We start from the raw sequence: 22948 nt of genomic DNA, 5'->3' as shown, positions 1-22948 counted from the left end.
TCGCCGTACGCGCCGGCCCCGCCCCTCCGCGGCCGCGCCGTTCCCGCCCCCCGCCAGGGATGAGGGGCTGAGGAGGGGGCGCTCCCGCCGCGCGCGTGCGCTGCTACTGTCCGTGGCGCGAGGCCTGGCGCATGCGCGTGTTGGGGCCGACGGCGCTGCCCTGCGCGTGGGCTGTCATGGCGGCGGCCGGGGACGGGGCGGGAGCAGCGGCGCTCGCCGCCTCCGTCCGGGACTTCGTGGCCGGGCAGCAGGACGGCTGCGCCGCGGAGGTGGCGGCAGGTACCGGGCGGTAACGGGCGGGTGCGGCTGCGGCTGCGGGGCGTGGCCGGGCGTGGGCAGGGCAGGGGGGCGGCGGGGCGGGTCGTGGGGATGGGATGGGATAGGATGGGATGGGATGGGCCGGGCACAGGCCTGGCTATGCAGCAGGGCATGGCAGGGTGTGGGACAGAACATGGCCATGGGCTGTGGGGCATGGCCCTGCAGCTGTGGGCTGGGCATGGGCAGGGAGTGAGGACTGGGAGCTGTGGGTTCGGTGCGGGGCGTCAGCCGGGTGGGGGCTCCAGGGTGAGGCGAGGGAGGGGGTGGCTGCGGGGCTGTGGGGAACTGGGGTGAAGGCAGAGTTGTGGGGCCTGTGGTTGGGGTTTTAGGTGGCTGGTCTAGAGCATGGGATGGGATTGAAGGTGCTGGATCAGCTGGGAGTGCCAAGGGCTGCCCTGGAGCCAGGAGTGGGGCTTCGGGGTGGGGGCTGCGGCACGGGGGATGTGAACTGACGGGAGCATGAGGCTGCAGGCCCTGGCACTGGGGGCTTGGGGCACAGTGGGAGCTGCTGTGAGTGGTACTGAGTATGGCTGGCCGGGGGGGTGGCCGTGACTGGATGGCTGAGAAGGTGCTGATGCGAAGGGAGCTTCTGGCCTTACGGAGATGCTGTAGGAGATGACTGATGTGCTGGCTTTGCTGGCCCCTGCTCTGCAGCCCAGGCTCTGACTGCCCTCTCTGTTGTTTCTCCTCTTTCCCTGGCACAGCTTGAGGTATTTGATTATCTTGGATAATTTGGCTTTCTGCCTGGATCACCAATTTGGTGAACTTCTTGTTTTAGGCAACTTGCAGCTTCAGGAACATGACTTTTTTTAAGGATGAAGTGGCATGTTTAGGTTTCTAGGCAATGGCTTCACTGTGTTTTGGAAGGGAGTTCAGAGAGCAGAGAAGGACTATGTAGGCTATATTACACAGGAGAGTAGCTTATAGACCTTTCCTGAGAGTGATGAATTGTGAGCTGATCCATGGTATCGTGGTGATGAGGTGAGCTGGCAAAACGGGAGCATAACCTGGTGGTCCATGTAATGCAAGGTGAACAAAATGCCAAGCAAGTCTGGAGGAATTCACTAAACTGTGTGACATTCAAGATGTTGCAAGAGAGTTGCACAAAGCTTCTGACATATTTGGGATAGATTGGGAAAGATAACCTTACAGCTGCTGATGTCATCTATGGTCACGTTACAGAAGTCCCTGGAGAAAGCTTTGTCTCTTTAAAGACGTACAAAGAGAAGAGCTGCCCCTGCCCCCCTGGCTCTCGTCAGCTGTATGGCGCTTGTGACAAACCTACCTTGACAAGTGAGGGAGCCGGCAAGTGTCCTTTGGCCCCTCTCACCTCTTATAGAATCACACATCAGAAAGTATTAACTTGCATCACGTATCCTTGAGCGAAAGGGCAGGTTTTTTTTCTAACCTTGTGGCCGTTGTGCAATTGCTGGAAGAAATGCGTCGAGCTTCTCCAATATGTTGCTGAGCACTAAATTGAGGGTAACTTGGCAAGTGGAAGAAAGGCCTCAGTGCTATCACAGGCAGCTCAGGCTGCACAGGTCAGTGGGCGGCAGAAGGAGGTTGAACTCATTTATTAAAAGATCGGGAAAGAAAGATACTGCTGTCACAGGAATCCATTGCATGCTCTCCGGGAATGCTGTGCTCACATTTTAAGGGTGTGGGGAAGACAAGAATGGAAAGTGTGTGGAAGTGATTGATGTCTAGGCCACCATGTGAAACGGGAGAGGAAGTGTCAGGAAAGGGAGCAGATTGATTCCGAGCAGTAATGCAGGAAAAGGTAAATGTCTTGCTCCTGGTTAGCCTCTTGGACTGTAGGAGCACCAGAATAGGAAGGCAACCTCTCCTGGTAAAGGTAGTGCTGAGATTCCGGGTACGTAATTGACCTTGGGAACTTGCTGCTGCCAGATGTGGAGGGAGAAGTTGCACAGGCTCGCCACTGTACCTGCCATGCTGATGACACAGGTCCGATTATAGCTGTGCTTGCACTTCAGCTGTGGCCTGTGCGGCTCTGCCTGTGAGCAGGAGGCTGCACTCGCAGGTCGTGCTGTCAGGGCTGATGTGGTCACACCACGAGAGGTGAAGCTGGTCACATCCCTGGGTCCCCAAACAGAGTGAGTTCTCTCACCATAGCTGAACGAAGGGGCTGCTAACTGCAGGAGCATCAGTAGCTGATTGTGGTTTGATCATTACACCTCAGCTCTTTCCTGTTGATTAGGAAACCAGCTTTGTGTAGATGCTGCTTTTGGTCTCTGAAAATGCAGAGGCAAAGTGTTTGGCTGCATAGACAGTGTTTGTCTTGGACCTTCTCCGTGGTGGTTCAGAGGCACAAGGGCTTTGCAGGAGCTTGCAGAATGGGATGTTGAGATGCTGGTGTGAAGGGGCCATGTGAGGTCTGCTGGCCGCTCACTCTGCTTTGTGCCAGTGCACAGCACCCACTTGCTGTTGCACTTTGCCAGCACTGTATGGCTGTTGCTCAAGGCATCCTCTGCTCAGCCTGTGCCTGCTGACTCTGCGACCTGCTGGCCTTCTCTTTCTCGCAGTTCTCCTTACCTGTTCTGTCCATCAGTCCGGGCTCACGCTCCCTGCTGTGCCCAGAGGGAGCGGAAGCTCTGTCTCTGGGGCTGCTTTCTGTCAGAAAACACCATCATCCCTTCTCCCATCCCCAGAGACTGCTCTCTGATGAACAGTGTGGCTTAATGCTGGAAATAATTGCTTAGAGAGAGACAGTAAATGCTTGCAGCAGCAGGAGACACTGGTTGAGACAAGACCTGGGAAAGCTTCAAATGAAACCTGTAGGATTCTGAGGGAGTAGATGCCCTGTCAGTCATGTACGCAAGACTTCAGCAGGGCAGAGGGATGTGCAGGGCCCTCCGGAGTACCCAGAAGTGCTCCTGGGCAAAGACAGTGAGTCTCAGTGACTGGAAGGTGCTTTTTTTGAAAGCTGTTTTGTCCAGGTAGAGAGTGAGGGATGCTGCTTGTTTCCCAGCAATGTCCTTTGCCACCTGATGTACAGGTCAGGGTTCTGAAGGTAACGCAGTCCCTTCCCTCCCACCCCATGTCTGACCATAGGGCACACACAGAGCTTTTCCTACTGGGAAAGTGACACAGTGGTGGTGGTTGGTGGGAGTGGAGAACCTGCCCTTTTGCCAAGGCTCTTACAGGATGTAGCAGGTCCTTCCCAAAGCCTCCTAAGGAGTGACTCTTCCCCTAGTTGAGCTGCAAGAATGTTGAGGCAAGAGGTGAGTGAGACAACCTGGTGTGGTGTCTGAGTCAGAGCTGGAAAGAGGCTCCAGGAGTGCCAAAGCTTCATCTTCCTCTGACCACAAAGCCGCCTTTCTCCCTGCCCTCCATCTCACAGGGAGTTTGTGCAGGTCTTGCTCAGCGCAGCATGGAGGCGGTGGGGAGCTGGGTGATCACTACTGCCTGGGCTGTTTGCTTGGCCAGCTCTCCCTTGGGAAGCACCTGGGGGGCTGCCCTCTGTCTCCTCCCAGCTTGCTCACGTTAGGGAAGTGTTTTTTGGCCTCTCAGCAAAGTGGATGCAGCCAGGCTGTAGGGAGAGGGTACGGGCAAAGTGCAGGTGAGTGTCACTGCTCTCAGCTCTGATCTAGTCAAGGCAGCACTTGGTTCCAGACATGTTTGCAGGCAGGGCTGGAGGCAGCTCCACCAACTAAGCACACATGGCTCCTTTGGTATTTAGCGAGGTGCCAGCACCCCGCCAGCCTTTTCTGCTGTGGTGCTGGGGCCCTTCGCGGTACTTCTCTCCAGTGCTGAGCTTCACTGATGGTCTGGGGGTCTCTGTGGTTCACTCTCTTTACGTCCTTTCTCCAGGGGTGAAAGATGGAAGCTGGACTGTACTGCAGCTTGTGGAAGCCCTGGGGTAAGAAAAGCCTTATACATGTTATATGTCGTGTAAGGGCCTTGCAGGGGAGGTTCCTGCAAGGAGGGACAGTGAGAAGGAAAAGTATGCTGTTCATCCAGAACAAGCTGGCATCAGCACTGGTGACACACAGCAGCACACAGGCCTGCAAGGATCTGGTCTGGTTGCAGCATGGGGCCTGAGCGGTGCTTTACCCTCCTAGGACTTGGGAGCTGTTTGGGAAAGAACAAGGCTGAAGCAGCTCCTGATGTTCTCCCAGGGCCGAGGAGAGGTGTTGTGGCAGGCATCGAGCTGCAGGGCACTTCTCAGTTGGGACTGTCCCATCAGGAGCTGCCTGAGTACACAGCTGCACATCACCATGTCACAAGTTGGCTGGCACTCAGCTTTCACTTCTGTCTCTGAGCTGTTGTGGCCTGGGACTCGGGGAGGCTTGTTTCTGCCAAGCTGGGGGCTGGGTTTGCCTCGCTGTAAGAGGCTTTGCCCTCTTTCAGCCCTTGTGATCTTGGGAGCCTGAGTTGCAGGTGCAGAGCATGGTGCAAGAGCATGTTCTTTGGTCTGACTTGAGAACTTGGGTTTATTGCTGCATGGCTCTGGGGCCGGGTGCATGTGTGCAACACGGGTGAGGAAGAGGGGTCTGTTCCCACCATGCTGACAAGTCAGGCAGGGTTGGGCTGCTCCCCTCTTGCCCAGAGAGCAGCACCTCTTTGTTTATATAATGCGTCTGCTCAGGATGTGTGTCCTGCTTGGGTGTCCCTGCTCACAGCGGGTCTCTTGGGCTTTCCCCCCACTTGGATTAGATCTTGCCTGGAGAACACAGATCCTCGGACGCGAGGGCGAGGCATCCAGCTGCTGTCACAAGTCCTGCTCCAGTGTTACTTCCAGCTCCAGGAGAAGGAAGGTAAGGGCTACTCCGGGCCCTGGAGTGGCTGCTGGCAGGTTGGGGACAAAGCCTGTGCCGCTTAGGTGTCTGTCCTGCAGTTGGCAAAGGAATTGATTTAGCACCGTGACATCTATGTACATATCTCTTCAGTCAAAGTCCAAGGAGTGCACAGGGCTGCATGCTGCAGCCGTTTTGCCAGCCTCACCACACAATTCATGTCACTCCCTGAACACGCCAAATCCCTGGGCTGCAGCTGGTGCCCGTGGCAGTGTGTGGGTGTTGCACACCTAGGCATGCTCAGCGCCACGTGGGACATCTGCACACTGCAGCCCTACAGCCTGCCCAGATGCAGATGTCACACTGCAGCCCTACAGCCTGCCCAGATTAGTTTTGGGGAACCCTGAGGAGGAAGGGGGATCAGCGTAAGGATGAGAGTGGAGTGGAGGACTGGGATGGGAAGAGGAAGACACCGCATTCGTGGAGGCAAGAAGATTTGGCTGTGTGAAATGTCCCATAGCAACTGACAGGCAGCAGGGGAAGCCAATAAGAGCTGCCGAACTTTGATTTGGAGCTGAAGGCCTTGCTGATGGATAGCTGAACCCATGCAGGCTGGCAAGGTGGGGGCAGCTAGTGAGTGAGGTGGAGGAAGGGAAAGATGGAAGTAAAAGGTGCTTAATCCTTGGCGTTTGGCTCTCTCTAAATCTCAGACTGGTGCCAGGCAAGGGCTGAGAGCAGCTGTGCAGAGAGTATGAACAGACTAGCTACTGGTGTACTGGTGATGGCTGTGATGGGGACTGGGTTGCTCTGGAGGGGCAACCGGAGGCGGGGAGGTTCAGTGGGGATCCCTGGCAAAGCCAGGGCAGCTGAGCAAGGGGAGCAAAATGGGATAGAGCCAAGTCAGCAGGAGCTCTGGAGGGCCAGAGCCAGCTAGCTCCCTAGGAAGGCACAGGCAGCTGCTGTGACACCCCCAGCTGGCCCTGTCTTTCTGCGTGTCCCTCCTCACGCAGTTCATGTCTCAAGTGCTGTGTCAGGCTGCCTCCTGGGGGGGTGAGTTTCTGCAGCAGCTGTGGGCGCAGGATGCTGCTACCGGCTCTTCCAGTCTGCTTCCTGCTGCCCCTCCCCAGGGCTGGGGTGTGCAGGCGCCCGTGGCCATGACTCAGGGGCCGGGAACGTGTTGTGGAGCCAAGCAGGGAAGCCGGAGCTCTTGCTCCAGCCCTGTGCCCCACCCCAGGACATCCTCAGCCTCCACTGAGCAGGCAACTGCTGCTTCCCCGCTGGTGTCTGCACCCACATGTCTGGACAGGCCAGGGCAAACACCTCTCGGGTGGCTCCAGCACCTCTGCAATGGCTGGGATGGGTGCTGCCCCACTGCAGTCAGGTGTGAGTTGCTGATGGGGGGAGGGTGAAGGTGTTGGAGCTAGGTGAGTGCACACAAATGTGGCAGTTTGTCCTGTTTACCAGTGTGAGATGTGCTTGCTCTTCATCTGGCAGCTGCTTTTGCCAGAGCTGGGGTTGGCGCCCTGCATCTGCATTTCCTGGGACTAACGCAGGTTGGTGTCTGTTTCTGACAGTGCTGCATCTGGTCCTGTTCTATGAGAACCGGCTGCAAGATCATCACCTTGTGATCCCCTCGGTGCTCCAGGGACTCCGAGCACTGGTGAGCTGAGCCCCCAGCCTGCAGCACTGGGCTGTGCTTCAGAACAGTGCTGGGGAGGTGGAACACCTGAGTACAGGTTGGAGCACCTTGTTGAGCGTGGCCTGGCTGGGCTGTCAGCTCCTGCTCAGCAGCATTGCTCTGTCTCCTGCTGTGCCCTGGCAGAGGGGCAGCAGAGAGGAGGCTGCCGTGATTCCCTGCCCTGTGCTGTTGTTGGGGCCAGAACTCCCAGGCTGCTCTGGGGAGCAGCAGGGATGAGATGGGCATCACATCCTGTCCTGTCTGTGGGGGTGGTGAGCTTTCTGTGGCATAGGAGAGGATCCTGCAGCTGACTGCAGTACAGAAGCAGGAACTCTGTTGTGTGGCTGCCATCATCGTTTTCTATTTCGCTTTTCTTTTCCTGTCCCCAGAGCATGTGTGAGGTGCTGTCCCCAGGGCTAGCAGTATCTGTGCTCAAAACCATCTTCCAGGAGGTACATGTGCAGGTGAGCAACGTGATTTCCCATCCTCTTGTCCTTGCTCCACACTCCCTGGATGTCTGGGGACAGACTGTCTACCCTGAGGACTGAGCGCATTTGGTGGCAGTGCAGCGTAGCACATCCTTCAGCAGCAGTGCAGTGCTCCTGCAGAGCTTAGAGGCAGTGTCTCACTGCAGAGTCAGAGGCAGACGGCAGCCGAGAGTCCTGTTTGGCCCTTGTCCTTTCTTCTCTCAGCCCTGGGGGAGTTATTTCCTTTGTTCTGTTCTCCAGACTGTGTTTAAGTGCCCTCAGCACCCAAATTCTCCTCCAGTTTAAGACTGTTTATGCTGGCAGGGCCTTGGGCAGTATGTGTGGCCCTGGTGTGACTGTGAGGGTTCATTTATGCAGTGATGGACGCAGTCACGCTCAGGTGCTGTTGCATAGGCATGTGCGCACTTTGCATGTGGTAAACGGGAGCTGCAAGCCAGGAGGCAGCAGCTGCACTGCTGGGGTTCTGCCCTTGGGTGGTGGGTAGCAACGCTGCTGTGTGCAGAAGTTTGCTTTGATTGCTCTGCTCCTCCCTCCAGTCCCTGCTGCAGCTGGATCGCCATACAGTCTACAGCATCATCACCAACTTCATGAGCACCAGGGAGGAAGGTGAGGGCGCAGATGCCAGAACCACTCTGGGGTTGTCCAGGTTGGGAGAATGCCTCACTTTTGCCTGTTCCAAAGGCTCTGTTGCTCTGCCTGTGAAGGGCTGGAAGAGCTGTTGGCCTGGGGAAACCAGGCTGATTTAATGCCATTTTGGTGAGGCCCGTTGTCCTGCATCTACTCACACTCCTCCTCTTTGCAGAGCTGAAGGGCCTGGGTGCCGACTTCACCTTCGGTTTCATCCAGGTCATGGATGGGGAGAAAGATCCCCGCAACCTGCTGGTGGCCTTCCAGATTGTGCGTGATCTCATTGCCAAGAACTACACCCTGGGTGAGCCTGTGCCTCCTGTACAGAACTGAGCTGGGGACATGTAACTTTCCTTTGTGCTGTTGGATGAGTGGCCCTTGGGTCTGACCAGAGCTGGGGTTGTCCCTGTCATGCTTTAGGAGGTGCAGGGCCAGCCTGTCATGGGTTCTAGACATAGCTGTTGTGCCTCTTTTGCCCAGTGTCTCTGCTCACGTCCTCTGTCCTTTCCCTGCAGGTCCCTTTGTGGAGGAGCTGTTTGAAGTGACATCCTGCTACTTCCCCATCGATTTTACTCCAGTGAGTGAGTCTGCCCTGTGTCACAGCCTGTTCCTTCTGGTGTTTTCTCAGGGGGTTGTGGCCCCTCCAGGAGATGGGAGGAGAGAGTGGGCGAGAGTCTTGGCTGGGCAGTGTTTAGCTGCGATCAGTGGTGCCCAGGCTGACAGGCCCATGCCAGGTTGGCTGCAGTGACTGGCATCACTGCTGCCTTGCTGGAGATGAGGTGATGCAGCCTTGGTTGATGGCTAGGTTGGGAGGTTTCCTGACCAGTGACCTGCTCTCTCGGTTTCCCTTGCAGCCCCCCAATGACCCTCACGGCATCCAGAGAGAAGACCTGATCCTGAGCCTCCGGGCCGTACTAGCCTCTACCACCCAATTTGCGGAGGTGGGAAGCTCCTAGGGGGTTCTTGAGCACCCAACTGTTCCCTGAGCACAGGCTGCATTTCATAGTGCTGCAGCTCCCACTGTGGCTCTGTGGGAAGGCAACATCTGGGAGCAAGAACCCATGCTTGGGCAGCCCTGTCTCATGCTGGGCTGGGCATGGGACAGGTGCTGATGCTGACACCCTGGGAAGGGGCTGCCTGTGGCCGGTGTCCCCCCACCTCTGCTCTCCTGTCAGAGGCTGAGCTTGCAGCCCTGCAGGACTATGGACAAAGTGATGCAAAGAGGGGGCTGAGTCTAAATACTACCTCTCTCTGCAGTTCCTTCTCCCTCTACTCATTGAGAAGCTGGACTCAGACCTGCAAAGTGCCAAGCTTGACTCCCTACAGACTCTGGTAAGGAGGGATCCCCTCTTCCCTTCAGCCCAGAGCTGGCCTGTGGCAGCAGTAGCCACCTCTGAGCCCTTCTCCCTGCCAGGTGGAGACTCCCTTGCAGAGCCACAATTTCACAGAATCACAGAATGTCAGGGATTGGAAGGGACCTCAAAAGATCATCTAGTCCAATGCCCCTGCTGGAGCAGGAACACTTAGATGAGGCTACACAGGAAGGTGTCCAGATGGGTTTTGAATGTCTCCAGAGGAGGAGACTCCACACCCGCCCTGGGCAGCCTGTTCCAGTGTCTGTCACCCTCACTGAGAAGAAGTTTCTGCTCAAATTTAAGTGGAACCTCTTGTGTTCCAGTTTGAACCCATTACCCCTTGTCCTACCATTGGTTGTCACCAAGAAGAGCCTGGCTCCATCCTCGTGACACTCACCCTTTATATATCTGTAAACATTAATGAGGTCACCCCTCAGTTTCCTCTTCTCAAAATAAAGAGACCCAGCTCCCTCAGCCTTTCCTCATAAAGGAGATGCTCCCCTCCCTTAATCATCTTTGTTTATATTTCATTACATTTTTCCCTGCCCATTTCCAGGGTCCTAGTTTGGCCTGCATCACTCTTTCTTCTTTTTCTCTCCCTTGAGTGGTTTGTGCAGTTCAGTGTGAGTCTGCCAGGATAGGCAGTGTCCCCGCTCTTGTGTTCACACAGTACTGGCTTCTCTCTGATGCTTTCTCCTGGTTCCCTCTTGCAGACTGCCTGCTGTGCCATCTATGGGCAGAAGGAGCTGCAGGAATTCCTCCCCAGCCTCTGGTCATCCCTGCGCAGGGAGGTGAGTACTGCAGAGCCCCTAACAAATGCTCCACCGCAGCTGGGCTCCTGCTGAGCAGGAGTTCACAGCCAGACCAGGCGGGCCCCATATCTCCTAGCAACCCCCACCTTGGACAGCCCCAGCTGAAAACAGGAGGGGACAGCCCAGCCCTTGTAGTGTGCCCTGGGGCTCGGATGTGCCACACTGCATGTTTGAAGGATGTGGGAAGTGAAGAGGGAGTCTGAGCCCTTCAGCCCACGGTGAGAGTGTGAAGCCAGAGCTTGGCTCATCCTACAGCCTCTCCTGCAGGTGTTCCAGACAGCGAGTGAGAAGGTCGAGGCGGAGTGCCTGGCCGCTCTGCATGCCCTCTCTGCCTGCCTCTCACGCTCTGTGCTCAGCTCTGACACCGAGGACCTGCTGGACTCCTTCCTCAGCAGCATCCTGCAAGGTAGGTAGCAGAGAGACCTCCCCTGCCCCGAGCCTGCAAAGTGTGCTTCTGCCTAGAGATCTGCCCTCCTCTTCTGTTCGAAGCCTCTCTTATCTTTCTAGCTCTCACAGCCACTGTTGTCTTCTCAAAGGGAATTAGTTGCAGGAAGGGAGGAGAAGGTGGCACAGTAGGAAATGTCTATTGGATTTAGTTGCTTTCCCCTCTGCTGGGATTGGGGCATCCACGGCTGTGCTGTGGGCTTGGAGCCGGAGGAAGCAGCTCTGCCGGGGAGGCTGTGGGGCAGCTCAGAGCTGCACCCCAGCAGCACATCCCAGCCCAGAGATCAGCTGCGTCCCCGCACATGAGGCAGAGGAGCTCTGCAGCTGATGCCCAGCATATCTCAGATTGCAGACACCATCTGTGCGAGCCTGACATGAAGCTGGTGTGGCCAAGTGCCAAACTTCTGCAGGCAGCAGCGGGCGCCTCCCTCCGTGCTTACCACCACGTCACCCACAACGTCCTGCCCCTGCTGCTGGAGCAGTACACCAAGCACCCGCAGGTGAGAGTCACCCCAGGCTCTGCCATCGCGGGGCTGAGCGTGCCTGCTGGCTCTGGCAGGCATGGTGGGAGCAGGGTATGAAGGTGGACATCCTTCCCTGGCTGGGCACCCTCTGTTTCTACAGCACTGGGCTGAGGCGTAGCTGTGTCCCAGCAGTGACGGTGATCTGGGTTATGCCTTTGTGTCCCTGCAGAGCAGCCAGAGAAGGACAATCTTGGAAATGCTGCTGGGGTTCCTGGAGTTGCAGCAAAAGTGGGGACATGTGGAAGAAGGTGAGGCTTGCTGGTTCCTCTGGAGGCACCTGTGTCCCAGGGGGCTGCTGGCTGTGGCCCCACCTTCCTTTGTACTGACAGAGAAGGAAAGCTCACTGACCTGGGTGGCTGCGTGTGTGACCCCCTGCCGTGTCCCAGGGACTTGGGATGATTGGGTGTCAACCAACAGGGCCCCAGAAAGGGTTTGTCAGGTGCTTTGGTGGTGGCTGCGTGGTGACAGCCAGGCGCAGGCAGTGACTCTGCTGCTCTCTCCAGATGAGAGCACTCTGCTGTCGCTTCGAGACCCGGTTTGCTCTGTGGTGTTCTCAGCGCTGACTGACCCCAGTGTGCAGCTGCAGCTGGTCGGGATCAGGGCTCTGACTGTCCTGGGCTCTCTGCAAGGTTGGTGCCTTGTTTCCCTTGGGGGGGCAGAGGGAAGTGTCATCCTGTTCTGGGAGACACTGTGCCTGTGGCTGCTGGGACATCCTTGCCTGGTGTCTGCAGGTGCACAGAAGCAGTGGCAGCATTTTATACCCGGGCCATCAGTTCCAGGGATACTTAGTCTCTCTCTTGCCTGTTTTTGCTGGGCGTCTTGTATCTCTGGTGTTTGGTGTCCTGCTGCATTGCTATTAGTCTGGAGGAGGGGAAAGGATGGTGGCCAGAACAGTCTTTGGCTGAGGGCAGGACCCCTCTACGGTTCTTCTTCCAGGCTTCCTGTCTCCCTCTGACCTGGAGCTGGTTGTGGATCACCTCATCCGTCTTGCCTTGTGTGAGGAGGATTCCCAAAGCAGGTGAGGGGCAGGCTGGCACCACTGCAGTCACCTACTGTCTGGGAGAGGAGCGAAGCCTGGCCTTGCTACAGAGAAGGGCTGTAGTTGGGGGGCAAGACACAGGAATTGTCTGAACTAAAAGACCATGTGGGTGTAAGAGCAAAGGGATAAACCAGGCAATTTCTCGGCTGGAAATCAAAAAGTCTGGGCCTGGCAAAGCTGCACCGTGTACCAGTAGGGTGAAAAGGGCAGGTTGCTGAGAAGTGGTTACTGGAGGCACCTACTGGCCTAGATCTGTGCAGCTGGTGTACAAGAAGCCCAGGGTTTGCAGTGCTCATGTCACCCCTTCTGCTGTCTTTGCCCTTGGCAGTGAAGCAGCGATGGAAGCAGCTGGATCTCTAGCCCCCATCTACCCGAAGGTTTTCTCTGGACGCATGGTACCCAGGCTTGAAGAGGAGCTGCAGTCAGGTAGGGTTTGCAGCCTTGCGAAGGGAACCATGTCTGCTTTAGGGGTGAAGCTATCCCCGCTCGGCTCCTATCAGGTGGTAGGGCTGTGCCATGTGGCGTGGGTGGGTGGCTCTCCTTGGGGGCTTCCCGGTGCAGGCAGTGTGGTACTGCCACAGGGAAAGCTGTGTCTGGCACGGGCAACCAGCCAGCCTGGCCAGGATCACCCCTGAGGGGAGGAGCTGCCCAGCCACAGAGCGGGCAGGGTGCCTTGGGCCTGACACAGGCTGGTTCTCCTGTGCTGCTTCACCCCATCTGCCCTGGCAGCATCTGGGCCCTGGATGCCCTTGGGTGAGGGGGTCTGGGGTCACCCCAGCACCCCTCTGAGGTGTATTCCCTCTCCAGAGCGGGAGGAGGAGAACTCCTGGGACCCCCGCTCCCTGCGGCAGCGTTGTCTGCAGGCCCTGGCAGCCATGTCCACCCACCCCAGCATCGTGAGGGAGACCGTCCCTGTCCTGCTGCAGCATCTCCGGAAGGTGCAGAAAGGTAATGCAGCCCACGGCAGGCGGCTCCACGGGGTGTTTATGTGTAGGAGGTGCCTCTGTTACCAGGGGTGGCTGGGAGAGAGGGGGGCCTGGTGTGGGGCAAGGAGCCCAGGGCTGGGCTGTGGATCCTGCCACTGGTGTGGGAGGAGGGAGGGGGTTGTATTGTCCTGGTGCAGATCAGGGGAGTGGGTGCTGTGTCTGTTTGATGTGACCGTGACTATGCTCTGCAGAGAGTGAGGCCAGAAGCCCCCAAGACATGGTCTCTGTGTGCCAGAGCCTGCACCGTGTGGCCCTGCAGTGCCAGCAACTCGAAGAGAGCTGCTGGTACTTCCACCAGACGGTGGTGCCCTGCCTGCTGGCCATGGCCGTGCAGGCTGCCATGCAAGGTAGGTGTAGGACTGGAGGGGAGAGCTGAGGGCTTCCTGGGCTCTCTGAGGTCCCTGACCCTGCAGCCAGCGCTGCTGCTGCCGCCCTCTGGCAACCGCGAGCCCTGCAGCCCCTTGCCAGAGGTGGAGCAGCCCTGCCCAGGGGCCGGTGGGGGTCAGGGCGCTGTGCCTGCCTCTTCCTCTGGGCAGTGGGCTCCAGCGTGTCCCTTTCTTCCCTCTGCCCACAGAGAGCACCCAGACGCTGCTTGGCAAGGCACTGTTAGAGGAAGAGGTGCTCTCTGCCATGGTTCCTGTCATCAGCGCTGCCACCACTCACCTGAGCCCTGAGTGAGTGATGCTGGGTCGGGATGCTGTTCAGGGGGACCCTACACCTCCTGGGAGGTACCCCAGAGCTCTCTGCTGACCCTCCCAGAGCAGCACATTGCAATATCTGCTTTCTCCCAGGCTGGCTGCACAGAGCGTGTCTCACGTGGTACCCCTCTTCCTGGACGGAGAGGTCTCCTTCCTACCCCAGAACAGTTTTTCTTGCTCTTTCCAGCCCTTTGAGGTGTGTTGGGTGGTTGGGGCTGGGATGCCGGGACAGGGGCAGGGAATGATGATGTTGGCACAGGCTGGCAGCAAGGAACGTGATGACATGAGCATTGTTCTTGCCCCGCAGGATGGGGAGTGCTTGGAGGCACAGAGACGCCTGGTTGCCCTCCTCATGGCCTTTGTCTGCTCCTTGCCCCGCAACGTGAGTTGGTGGGGAGCAGGATGGGGAAGGGGCCCTGACCAAAGTGCCCTCCTGCTGGGGTCCACAGCAAGCTCCATGGGCAGAAGAACGGAGCAGATGTGGCCCTGGGTTGTAACGTGGTGCGTCTCGTGCAGGTGGCAATTCCTCAGCAGGAACGGCTGCTCCGGGAGCTGCTGGCACTGAGCTGCTCCTGCAACTGCCCCTTCACGGCCACCACAGCTGCCAAGTGCTTTGCAGGGCTGGTGAACAAGCACCCAGAAGGTAAGGGCGGCTGGGCAGGATGCTGTGGATCCCTGCCCACTGCTGGCAGGGGAATGGCTCAGCCTGTCCCTTCTGTGTCCCCAGGGCAGCAGCTGGATGAGATCCTGCAGCTTGGAGTGAACAGGATGGAGCCTGGCCTTGCACAGGGCCCCTGCCGAATGCAGGCACTCACCCTGCTGCTCTGGGTAAGAGCCACCCTGTGTGTAAGGGGGGCAGAGCCAGGGGGCCCCAGACTGGTGCTGACTCTGCTCTGCCTGCACAGGTAACCAAAGCCCTGGTGCTGCGCTACCACCCCCTGAGCTCCCGCCTGACAGACAAGGTAAGCAGCAACAGGGTGGGTGATGTCAGAGGAACCTGCCTGCTCCCCCCATGGCCAGCTGAGACCCTGCAGCAGCAGGGCACCCCATCTCAGGGCTCTTTCCCTCGCAGCTGCTGGGTCTGCTGGGCGACGTGGAGCTGGGTGCCGCCACAGCTGACGGCTTCTTCCTGCTCATGGCTGAGTCCCCAGACGTGCTGCACAAGGGCTGCCACGCCGACGTGCGCATCATGTTCCGCCAGCGCTTCTTCACCGACAACGTCCCCAAGCTGGTGCAGGGCTTCCACGGGGCTGGCCCCGGTGAGTGGCCACCCCCAGCCTGGCCTCGCCGTCCTATCTTCCCCCTTATCCAGGCGGCCTGAGCCAGCATCCCTTCCCTCCCCTGCCTGTAACTGTCTCTGCTCTCCACAGATGTGAAGGCAAATTACCTGAAGGCCCTGTCCCATGTGCTCAATCACCTCCCCAAGCCCGTGCTCGTGACAGAGCTGCCCACGGTGAGAGCCAGTTTGGGGGGGGTGGAAATGTGTCAGTGCAGAGTGCACAGCTGGGACTTACTCATGTCTCCTGTGTCCTCCCCACCTGCAGCTGCTTCCCCTCCTCCTCGAGGCCTTGTCCTGCTCAGACCGTGTGGTGCAGCTCTCCACGCTGAGCTGCCTCCAGCCACTGCTGCTTGAAGCCCCCCAGATCATGAGCCTGCATGTCAACACACTGGTCACCAAGTTCCTCAGCCTTACCTTGAGCCCCACCATGGTGCGTGTGTCCCCTCCTTCCCCCTCCACACCCTTCTCCCTGACCCGTGCCCCTTCCCTCAGCCCTGTCTGTTCTAGGCTGTCCGCATCGCTGCCCTGCGCTGCGCCCATGCGCTGACCAGCCTGCCCACAACAGTGGTAAGTGCTCCTGCAGCTGCCTGCTCCTGCATGTAGAGGGGCAGGGGCGTCCCAAACCTCCTCCTGGGGTGCAGCTAGCACCCAGCTTTCTCACCAAGAGTCCTTTCTGTCCTATAGCTGCTCCCATACAAGGCCCGTGTTATCCGGGCGCTGGCCAAGCCTTTGGATGACAAGAAGAGGCTGGTGCGGAAAGAAGCAGTGGCAGCACGGGGGGAATGGTGAGTGTGTGCGGCTGGAGCTGCTGGGGCACTGGTGTGTTGGGAGCATGGCTAATGGCACCGTTGTCACCACAGGTTCCTGCTGGGGAGCCCGGGCAGGTGAGCATCCTGTGTCCCCTCCCTGTGCCAGCCGACAATCTGACCAGGTCCCTGCTAACCTGCCAAGCCATCCAGCCACTGCCATGGACCCTCAGAGCACATTGATGCCCCGAGTGCTGGGGCTGGAGCATGGGGGCCAGTGGACAGCACCCCTCACCACAGCACCCTCCTGGCAGCCCTGCCCTCTTCCCAACACCCACCGGAGGGAATGAGCTGTGCTGCTCGTGGCTTGCCCAGCCTCTGCTGCAGCCAGGGACAGTGATGGACAGACTCGCTCGTGTGAGTGGAGAGGGCAGGCCTGCACACACACACACGGCAACTCAGGTTGCCAGAGGAATAAATACATCTGTTTTGGTAATGCTCTGGGGGCCTCCAGTGCAGCTCCAGATGCGGAGTCACTAAAAGTGCTGCTGGTTACAGGCCCTTACTCCTTTCTCCATGTTGGGAAATCATGGGCTCCCTCTTCTCCCTTGCACCCCCACCATGGAAAAGAAACAGGCTTTCTTAGAAAAAAATATTTATTAGTTGGTCTTTAAAAGGCTCCCTGGGGTGTGCCTGGGGGCAGGGCGTCATCCTTTGCCTCTGCCCCTGCCCTGCCGTGGAGTTGAGCTGGACCCTGTGCCGACCCGTACCTGTGCTGGCGAGGGCAGCACCTTCAGTGGGAGCGCAGAGCGGCAGCTCTGCTGCCTTTCCCCAGGGCTGCCTGCAGCCACCAAGGAGCTGAGAGCAGGTGTCCAGGCACCGACACTGTCCAAACAGTTTCCCGTGACTCCGATCAATGGTATGTGTCAGCACCAGCCTTCCACGAGGTGCTTGGGCCAAAGGGAGTCATGGTGGCAGAGCGGGTCCCCAGCGCGCTCCCCTGCCTGCGGGGAGGGATGTCTGCAGCACCGGGGCTCAGATGGCCAGGAGTGGGGTGTGCTGCTGGGTCACGCAGGGAGGCAGGTCCCAGCTCAGTCCTGTCCCGTGGGGCAAGTGAGGAGAGGGCAGCAGGACACGGGTGAGCCAGTGCCTGTGGGGAGAGAAGCGAGATGGCAGCAAAAAGCTAAGTTTTGGTGCTTTTCAGCTCTGTAGAACTGAGCCTGTGCTGGCAGCACCCCTGAGGGATGTCAGCCTGAGGCCCTGAGCTGCCAAGACAGCTGAGCTCCTCAGCCGTGGTTCTCTTGGCAATGGGGTGGTGGGTTGGCCAGAGCTGGCCACCAGGCAGGGCTGAGGAGCCACAAGGCAGCTGGTGCCCAGGTCCTCCAAGCCTTGTGAAGCCCAGAGCAGCACACAGCAGGAGATGCTCACCGTTTTGTTCTGCCCCAGCTGCCTAAGGAGAGCCCCAGTGTCCCAGCACCTCACTCACTGCTGAGTGACCACGTCCTGAGCAGGAGCATCCCCAGGGCTTTACCTTGGCACATCCACACCCAGGAACACCTTCCAGTTATCCCAGCCGCCGTAACTGTAGGGGTTCCTGAAGACCTGCAGGCCAGGGAGACGCACATTGCATCTGGCTCTGCCCCGGTCAGCCCTCCCGCTCTGCATGCTGCGCTCACCTTGCCTTTCTTCTGCAGCCTCTGCCTCTCCTTCCTGTTGATGTGCCGCTCAATGCTGGTTTCCCCGCGGGTGATGAGGGCAGCATGCCACAGCGTGAGGGCACCCAGGGCCAATGCAACCGAGCTGGGGACAGCAAGGGACAGCAGGCTGCACACAGGCCTTCCTTCCCTGGTGCCACTGCTGTGGAGGGCTGAGAATGTCTCTCTGCACCCACAGCTCTGTAAGGGCTCATTTAATTTCCTGTAACAGAGCCAAAATCTCTTATCTGTGGCCTAAAAGCTGGCAGGGCAGGGACATTTGTGCTAGAGTGAGTCAACCCAGCCCTAGGGAGGTAGAGGGAGAGCAATGCTGCATGCTGCTTCTCCCAGCCCCTGGCCATCCTCACCTGCACAGCACCCAGAGGTAGACCACGCTCTTGTGGAAAGCTCGCTGGCGAAAGGAGAAGGTGGGCGGTGGGGTCTGGTAGTACGTCTGAAACGGGACCAGAAGGGGACAGGATTACCCAAGGTGCATTATAGCTTACAGCCAGACAGATTGCTCACTGATGCAGAGCTCAGACAGCTAGAAAGGACTGGGGCTGGAACCAACACAACAGCCGGGGTGATGGGAGGCAGCCTGAGACAGCCACGAGACAGACACCTGAGAGCTGGCACAGGGGTGAGAAGCAGTGGGCTGGACGTGGAGGGGCAGGGAGCAGGACACTGCACCACACCACAACTGATGCTCAGGGCAAGATGTATGCGCGCTGCTGCAGCCTCCCCAGAGCAGGGACTGAGCACCACATGCCAAGCAGCTGTCACTGGCTGCCACCAGCCAAAGCCACTGGAAGCTGGTACACGGAAGCAGAGTCCGAGCTGCTGGAGGCAGTGCCCACAGCAGAGCTGCCTGGCCAGCCCCAGCTCTCTGACACGAGACGAGCACAGGGGCTGGTTCTGACTGTGGTGCTCCTGTAGAGCAGGGCCCCAGGCAGGACCCAGCCTGCAGGGCAGCTCTGCCCAACACTGCCTGGAGCAGCTGGGGGACAGGGAAGTCCCACCTGGTTGGCAGCCACCTGCAGTCTCTCCTTCTCAAGCAGTTTCATTCTCTAAGGGGATGGAAAACAGGGCACCAGTTACGTGTGTCATAGAATCATTTTGGTTGGGAGAGACCTTCAAGATTAGTCAAGTCCAACCGTTAACCCAACACTGGCACTAAACCACATCCCTAAGAACCTCATCTATCTGTCTTTTAAACACCTTCAGGGATGGTGACTCAACCACTTCTCTGGGCCACCTGTTCCAGTGCCTGACAACACTTCCTGTGAAGAAATGTTTCCTAATAACCAATCTAAACCTCCCCTGCTGCAACTTGAGGCCATTTCCTCTCATCCTATCGCTTGTTACATGGGAGAAGAGACCAACCCTCTCCATGCTGCAACCTCCTTTCAGGTAGCTGTAGACAGCAATAAGGTCTCCCCTCAGCCTCTTCTCCAGGCTAAACAGCCCCATCTCCCTCAGCTGCTCCTCATCTGACTTGTGCTCCAGACCCTTCACCAGCTCCGTTGCCCTTCTCTGAACTTGCTCCAGCACCTCAATGTCTTTCTTGTAGTGAGGGGCCCAAAATAGAGGAGAGGGCCCTTCCCCTTCACCCCCGCGCAGGACCAGGGCAGCTGGGGGCCTTGCAGGAGGAGGGAGAGGGGAAGCAAAGTCACTACAAGGCCAGGCCTGGTCCAGCCTTGTTCTGCAAGCTCAGCCTGGGGAGTCCAGGCAGCCCCGATGCACAGCAGGGCGACGGCTGGGACCTGCCTGCTCACCTCAATGGCTGCATAGGCATCCCGGAACATCTCCCAGCCGCTGATGCTGCAGTAGATGCAGCCCATGGTCATGAACAAGCAGAAGGAGAAGAAGTAGCGGTGGTTGTAGTGTCCCACACAGTTGTTTAGCCAGGCTGCCACTGGGGTTAAAGGTGTGTAACCAGGACAGGCCACAGATCCAAACCCACTCCCAGGGACCAGGGTGGTTCTCTGACCCCCAGCACCCTTCCCCATGCTGGCAGGCTCAGGAAAGGAGCAGGGCAGGGAGAGAAGAGGGATTCAGGGCTGGCTGCCCCGGGACCGTGCTGCAGGTTAGTGCTGCAGGTTAGTTCAGCAGAAGGATACGGCAGTGGTGGTCCATCTTCAGCACACACCTGGGAGGAAGGAGAACAGTGTCAATGCCAGAACAAGCACTGTGTTTGGGAGGGGCAGGCAGCTCCCCCAGCCCTGCGTGCTGTGCTGGAGATGAGGCGGGAAGCCAGCAGAGCAGAGGGGAAGGGGCCCTGGTCTCACAGCATAGTGGAGGGCAAGGAGAGGGTCCCAAAGCTGCCTCAAGTGCTGCGGTGGGCAGAGGGAGGGAGCCCTACCTGTTGCAGATGCTGCAGTGGTGGGTGCGAGCTGGCTTGGGGGCGATGCATTTCCTGCAGATGGAGACGCCGGTGAGATCATTCTTGGCCTGCACACAGGTCAGAAGGGGTTTGTACACCCAAGTGATGCTCCCCTCCCCTCCTGCACTGCCCAGCCTGGCGGCCTCAATCTGGGGGAGGCATCCAGCTAAACCACCACCAGGCCGGTTTAGCTGTCCCCAGTGCCCAGCTGGGAGAGGCTGCACTGCCAGTCAGAGCCTCACCTGTGGTGGGTGCCCAGGTGAGGTTGTGATGGCCTTGTAGTAGTGGAAGACGATCATGATGAGGTTCCAGTGGCCATAGGCCAGATGCCAGCAGATCCAGGCAGGTGTGTAGGTCTGGAGGATGAGGGGCAGCAGGCAGATATACACAATGGCCACGATGGAGCTCGTCAGCCCGATCACCAGTGCCACAAAAACCTATGGAAAAGGGGCCTGGGTCACCACAGCAGGCAGCACCTGCCGCATTCTGCCTGGGCAGATGCACGGACAGGATTCGGACACAGTAAAACAAACTGAACCACAAGCTGAGGTCCCCTCTCCCTAGAGCACAGGCAGCCCCGAGACTCAGCTGCCCCAGCAGCAGGCTCACCCCAGCCCCCAGAGCCGGTGGTCCCCTGCCCAGTGAGGGTACTCACCACTCCGAACCACCGGGTGACATGGTCCACCAGCCAGTAGATGGGCTCGAAGAGGGAGTCAAGCACCACGTCGCTGTTGGTGAAGGAATTGTAGAGCAGGGAGCGGAGGCAGAGGTGCCCATAGTGCCACAGCTGCTCCGCCTGCCACACCAGCTTAAACCGCCGCCGCCGCCCCAGCCGCAGGCACTTGAGGAGCAGGCGCATCACCGCTGCAAACATCCGCTGCCGGCTCCTCATCCCTGCCGTGCCACGCCTGCGGGGAGAGGAGCTCCGTGTGGGCAGGCCACCCCGCTGCCTGGCTGTCCCTCAGGAAGGGTCTTCCCTCCCAGATGTGCTGATGCCAGTCATGCAGCTCCCCGCACCGGCTCTGTCGGACACCTGCCTGCAGAGTGGGGCCCTCTCCTTTGCCCTGCGCAAGGATGCAGAGCAGGGGGAGCTGAGCCCAGACTCCTGGAGGCTGTAGGGCCACTGCTGCTGGGACAGCTTTCTGCATGGGCTGGGGGGCACAGGCCCCTCGGTGTCTGGGTTCAGATACTCTCTGGCCTCATCTCGTCTTTCCCGGCGGGGAGGGGGCCGGGGGAGTGACACGGAGAGTCTGACTCAGAGGAAACCAGAGAAGGCATGAGCATCCAGGATGCTGGGCTAGTTCCAGGGATGATCCCAGAACCAGCCCTTCCCAACAGGTTTGTTAGTGGGGGAACCTGCACAAGACAGACGTGAGGGAGCCAGGCCAGGATTACCCCTCCTCCCCTGATCCCTCTCCTCACCCCCAAAACCCTGAGTCTGGATGCTACTTCACTTTGACCTCTGGACCAAGTCTGCTCCTCTCCCAACCTCACAGCCCCATTCTAGAGTCCCAGCGCTTTCCTCCTTTCCCTCCCCTGGATCCACCTCAGACACCACCATGCACTGGCAGAGGAGCAGCCCAGGGGCAGCCCCAAGCAGAGGCCATGCTGTGAAGTGCCCCCCTGCCTGCGGAGCCCCTCGTCCCACCTGAGAGCTGTGCTGTAAGCAAGGAGGAACCTGAGCCAGCACAGCAGCTGCGAAAATGATCTGCAGGGTTAGGGCCCCCAGGCCTCCACACAGGCAGAGTCCATCAATATTAAGCAGCAAGGCTGCCCCGGGGTCCTGCAAGGCATATTCTAAGCCTGGGCCAAGTGCTCGCCTCAGTGTAGCGCCAGGGAGCGGTGCCACTCTGCAACGTCCCTCCAGTGGGGACCGTGTGCTGCTGTGCCAGCTGCAGAGCCCCCAGGCAGCAGCAGAGAGGGCAAGCGCAGGAGCTACAGCATCCAAATGGGCCATCCAAAGGAGCCAGGGACGCCCCTCCACTCTGCCCATGTCTGGCCAGACAAGCATGGGGCTGACCCCAAGGCTGGCAACAGCCAGACATGAGGACACCAGACCCACCAGGCCACAAGCATGGCTCCCGCCCAGGTTTCCTGTACCCTGGTAAAGGAGATGTAGGATACGCAAACCTCAGTGCTAACCCCTTCCCCGTGTTTGCCCCGGACTCTACTAAGAGCTTTCCCCTGAAACACATCAGGTGCAAAGTGGAGCGAAAAATTCCTTCTGAGCAGCCTTTTAGGGACACCCGTCCCCATGTTTTCAGTGTCATAAGAGAGAAAACGCTGCAGCCAGCAGCAGGTCTTGCAGCCAGCCCTCCCCTCCAAACACACAGCATCTCCTTGCCCCTCAGAGAGTTCCTCACCAGCAGCTGCTGAGCAGGCAGCCCACGGTGGAGCCAGCCAGCCTGCCGAGGGGCAGGACCCCCATCTCCCCAGGCACCTGTCCACTGACCGCGGCACAGCCACAGGGACAAGGCTCCAGCAGAGCCCGGCAGGCACTGGGGCTCCCGCCCTCAGCCCTCCCCACATCCCAGCAGGGCACTGAGCCCGCGGAGACGGGACAGCAGCCACCAGCACAGCCAAGCCCGCAGGCAGCAGCACACCGCGGGGCAGCCTTCCCTCCACTCGGCGCCGCCCGGGCACAGCCGGGCCCCGCTCCCGCCGGCCCCGCCGCCCTGACCCGGGCCTGGGGCACCCTCCAGTGGCGCCCGGCTCCGCAGCACCCAGCCCCGCGGCGCCAAGACGCTCCCCGACACCCAGCCCCGCGGCGCCAAGGCTGTCCGCGACATCAGCAGAACCCCCGCACCCGGCCGCACCGCATCCGGCCCCGGAGCACCCCCGGCCGGCCCCTCCAGGCCCACAGCAACCAAAGTCGCCTCCCAGGCTCACGGCACCCTCAGCCCCCGGGAGCCCCGCGGTGCATCCCAGGCCCATGACACCCCACAGCAAAAGCCCCGTCCGGCGCCGCCGACCTGCCGCCCTGGCCCCGCCGCCCGCCGCCTCCATGCCCGGCGGCCGCCGCGCTCCCGGCCCCACGGGCAGCGCCCGCCGCCCCGCGCACTGCGCCTGCGCGCCGGCCGCGCACAGCATGCCGGAAAGCGACCTTGCCGGCACCGGACT

General features: G+C 59.3%; 2 protein-coding genes across 19 annotated transcripts; one reads left to right on the top strand and one right to left on the bottom strand.

Moving 5' to 3' along the window:
• The first annotated feature begins 6 nt into the window (after nucleotides 1-6).
• On the top strand, nucleotides 7-16247 carry MMS19 (MMS19 homolog, cytosolic iron-sulfur assembly component). 7 transcript variants are annotated; one of them, XM_065068213.1, is made up of 31 exons: nucleotides 7-279; nucleotides 4150-4198; nucleotides 4996-5096; nucleotides 6650-6735; nucleotides 7143-7217; nucleotides 7778-7847; nucleotides 8044-8172; nucleotides 8384-8445; nucleotides 8723-8809; nucleotides 9126-9200; nucleotides 9937-10014; nucleotides 10291-10441; nucleotides 10825-10979; nucleotides 11173-11251; nucleotides 11507-11632; nucleotides 11940-12021; nucleotides 12371-12468; nucleotides 12850-12990; nucleotides 13220-13375; nucleotides 13603-13702; nucleotides 13820-13922; nucleotides 14034-14108; nucleotides 14243-14369; nucleotides 14454-14554; nucleotides 14632-14688; nucleotides 14799-14985; nucleotides 15097-15179; nucleotides 15271-15435; nucleotides 15557-15572; nucleotides 15690-15790; nucleotides 15866-16247. In XM_065068213.1, the coding sequence occupies exons 1-30, from the start codon at nucleotides 132-134 to the stop codon at nucleotides 15740-15742; spliced, it is 3015 nt and encodes a 1004-aa protein (XP_064924285.1). In that variant the 5' UTR covers nucleotides 7-131; the 3' UTR covers nucleotides 15743-15790; nucleotides 15866-16247. The 7 variants fall into 7 exon arrangements, with proteins under 7 accessions (XP_064924285.1, XP_064924286.1, XP_064924287.1 ...); XM_065068211.1 differs by having other exon boundaries at nucleotides 9-279; nucleotides 15513-15572; XM_065068212.1 differs by having other exon boundaries at nucleotides 11-279; nucleotides 10303-10441; nucleotides 15513-15572.
• A 142-nt stretch (nucleotides 16248-16389) lies between these two features.
• On the bottom strand, nucleotides 16390-22931 carry ZDHHC16 (zinc finger DHHC-type palmitoyltransferase 16). 12 transcript variants are annotated; one of them, XM_065068311.1, is made up of 11 exons: nucleotides 22192-22753; nucleotides 20484-20736; nucleotides 20071-20265; nucleotides 19808-19896; nucleotides 19566-19594; nucleotides 19221-19354; nucleotides 18465-18512; nucleotides 17814-17899; nucleotides 17428-17668; nucleotides 17283-17353; nucleotides 16390-16901 (listed from the first exon to the last, which is right to left on the bottom strand). In XM_065068311.1, the coding sequence occupies exons 1-11, from the start codon at nucleotides 22254-22256 to the stop codon at nucleotides 16787-16789; spliced, it is 1326 nt and encodes a 441-aa protein (XP_064924383.1). In that variant the 5' UTR covers nucleotides 22257-22753; the 3' UTR covers nucleotides 16390-16786. The 12 variants fall into 12 exon arrangements, with proteins under 12 accessions (XP_064924383.1, XP_064924389.1, XP_064924384.1 ...); XM_065068317.1 differs by having other exon boundaries at nucleotides 17428-17551; nucleotides 22192-22745; XM_065068318.1 differs by having other exon boundaries at nucleotides 16674-16901; nucleotides 17433-17668; nucleotides 22192-22760.
• Between the last annotated feature and the right edge of the window lie 17 nt (nucleotides 22932-22948).

This window comes from Columba livia, chromosome 6 (assembly GCF_036013475.1).
Source record: "Columba livia isolate bColLiv1 breed racing homer chromosome 6, bColLiv1.pat.W.v2, whole genome shotgun sequence".
Classification (NCBI taxonomy): Eukaryota; Metazoa; Chordata; class Aves; order Columbiformes; family Columbidae; genus Columba; species Columba livia.
This window is presented reverse-complemented; position numbering and strand designations above follow the sequence as displayed.

Coding starts and splice junctions, on each gene's coding strand:
- ZDHHC16 (XM_065068309.1), bottom strand. CDS start 22,256: ATGGGGGTCCTGCCCCTCGGCAGGCTGGCTGGCTCCACCGTGGGCTGC. Junction 20,737..22,191: donor TGCCTGCTCAGCAGCTGCTG/GTGAGGAACTCT, acceptor CTCTCCCCGCAG/GCGTGGCACGGCAGGGATGA. Junction 20,266..20,483: donor TCACCCGGTGGTTCGGAGTG/GTGAGTACCCTC, acceptor CCTTTTCCATAG/GTTTTTGTGGCACTGGTGAT.
- MMS19 (XM_065068211.1), top strand. CDS start 132: ATGCGCGTGTTGGGGCCGACGGCGCTGCCCTGCGCGTGGGCTGTCATG. Junction 9,201..9,936: donor TTGACTCCCTACAGACTCTG/GTAAGGAGGGAT, acceptor TCCCTCTTGCAG/ACTGCCTGCTGTGCCATCTA. Junction 10,015..10,290: donor GGTCATCCCTGCGCAGGGAG/GTGAGTACTGCA, acceptor CTCATCCTACAG/CCTCTCCTGCAGGTGTTCCA.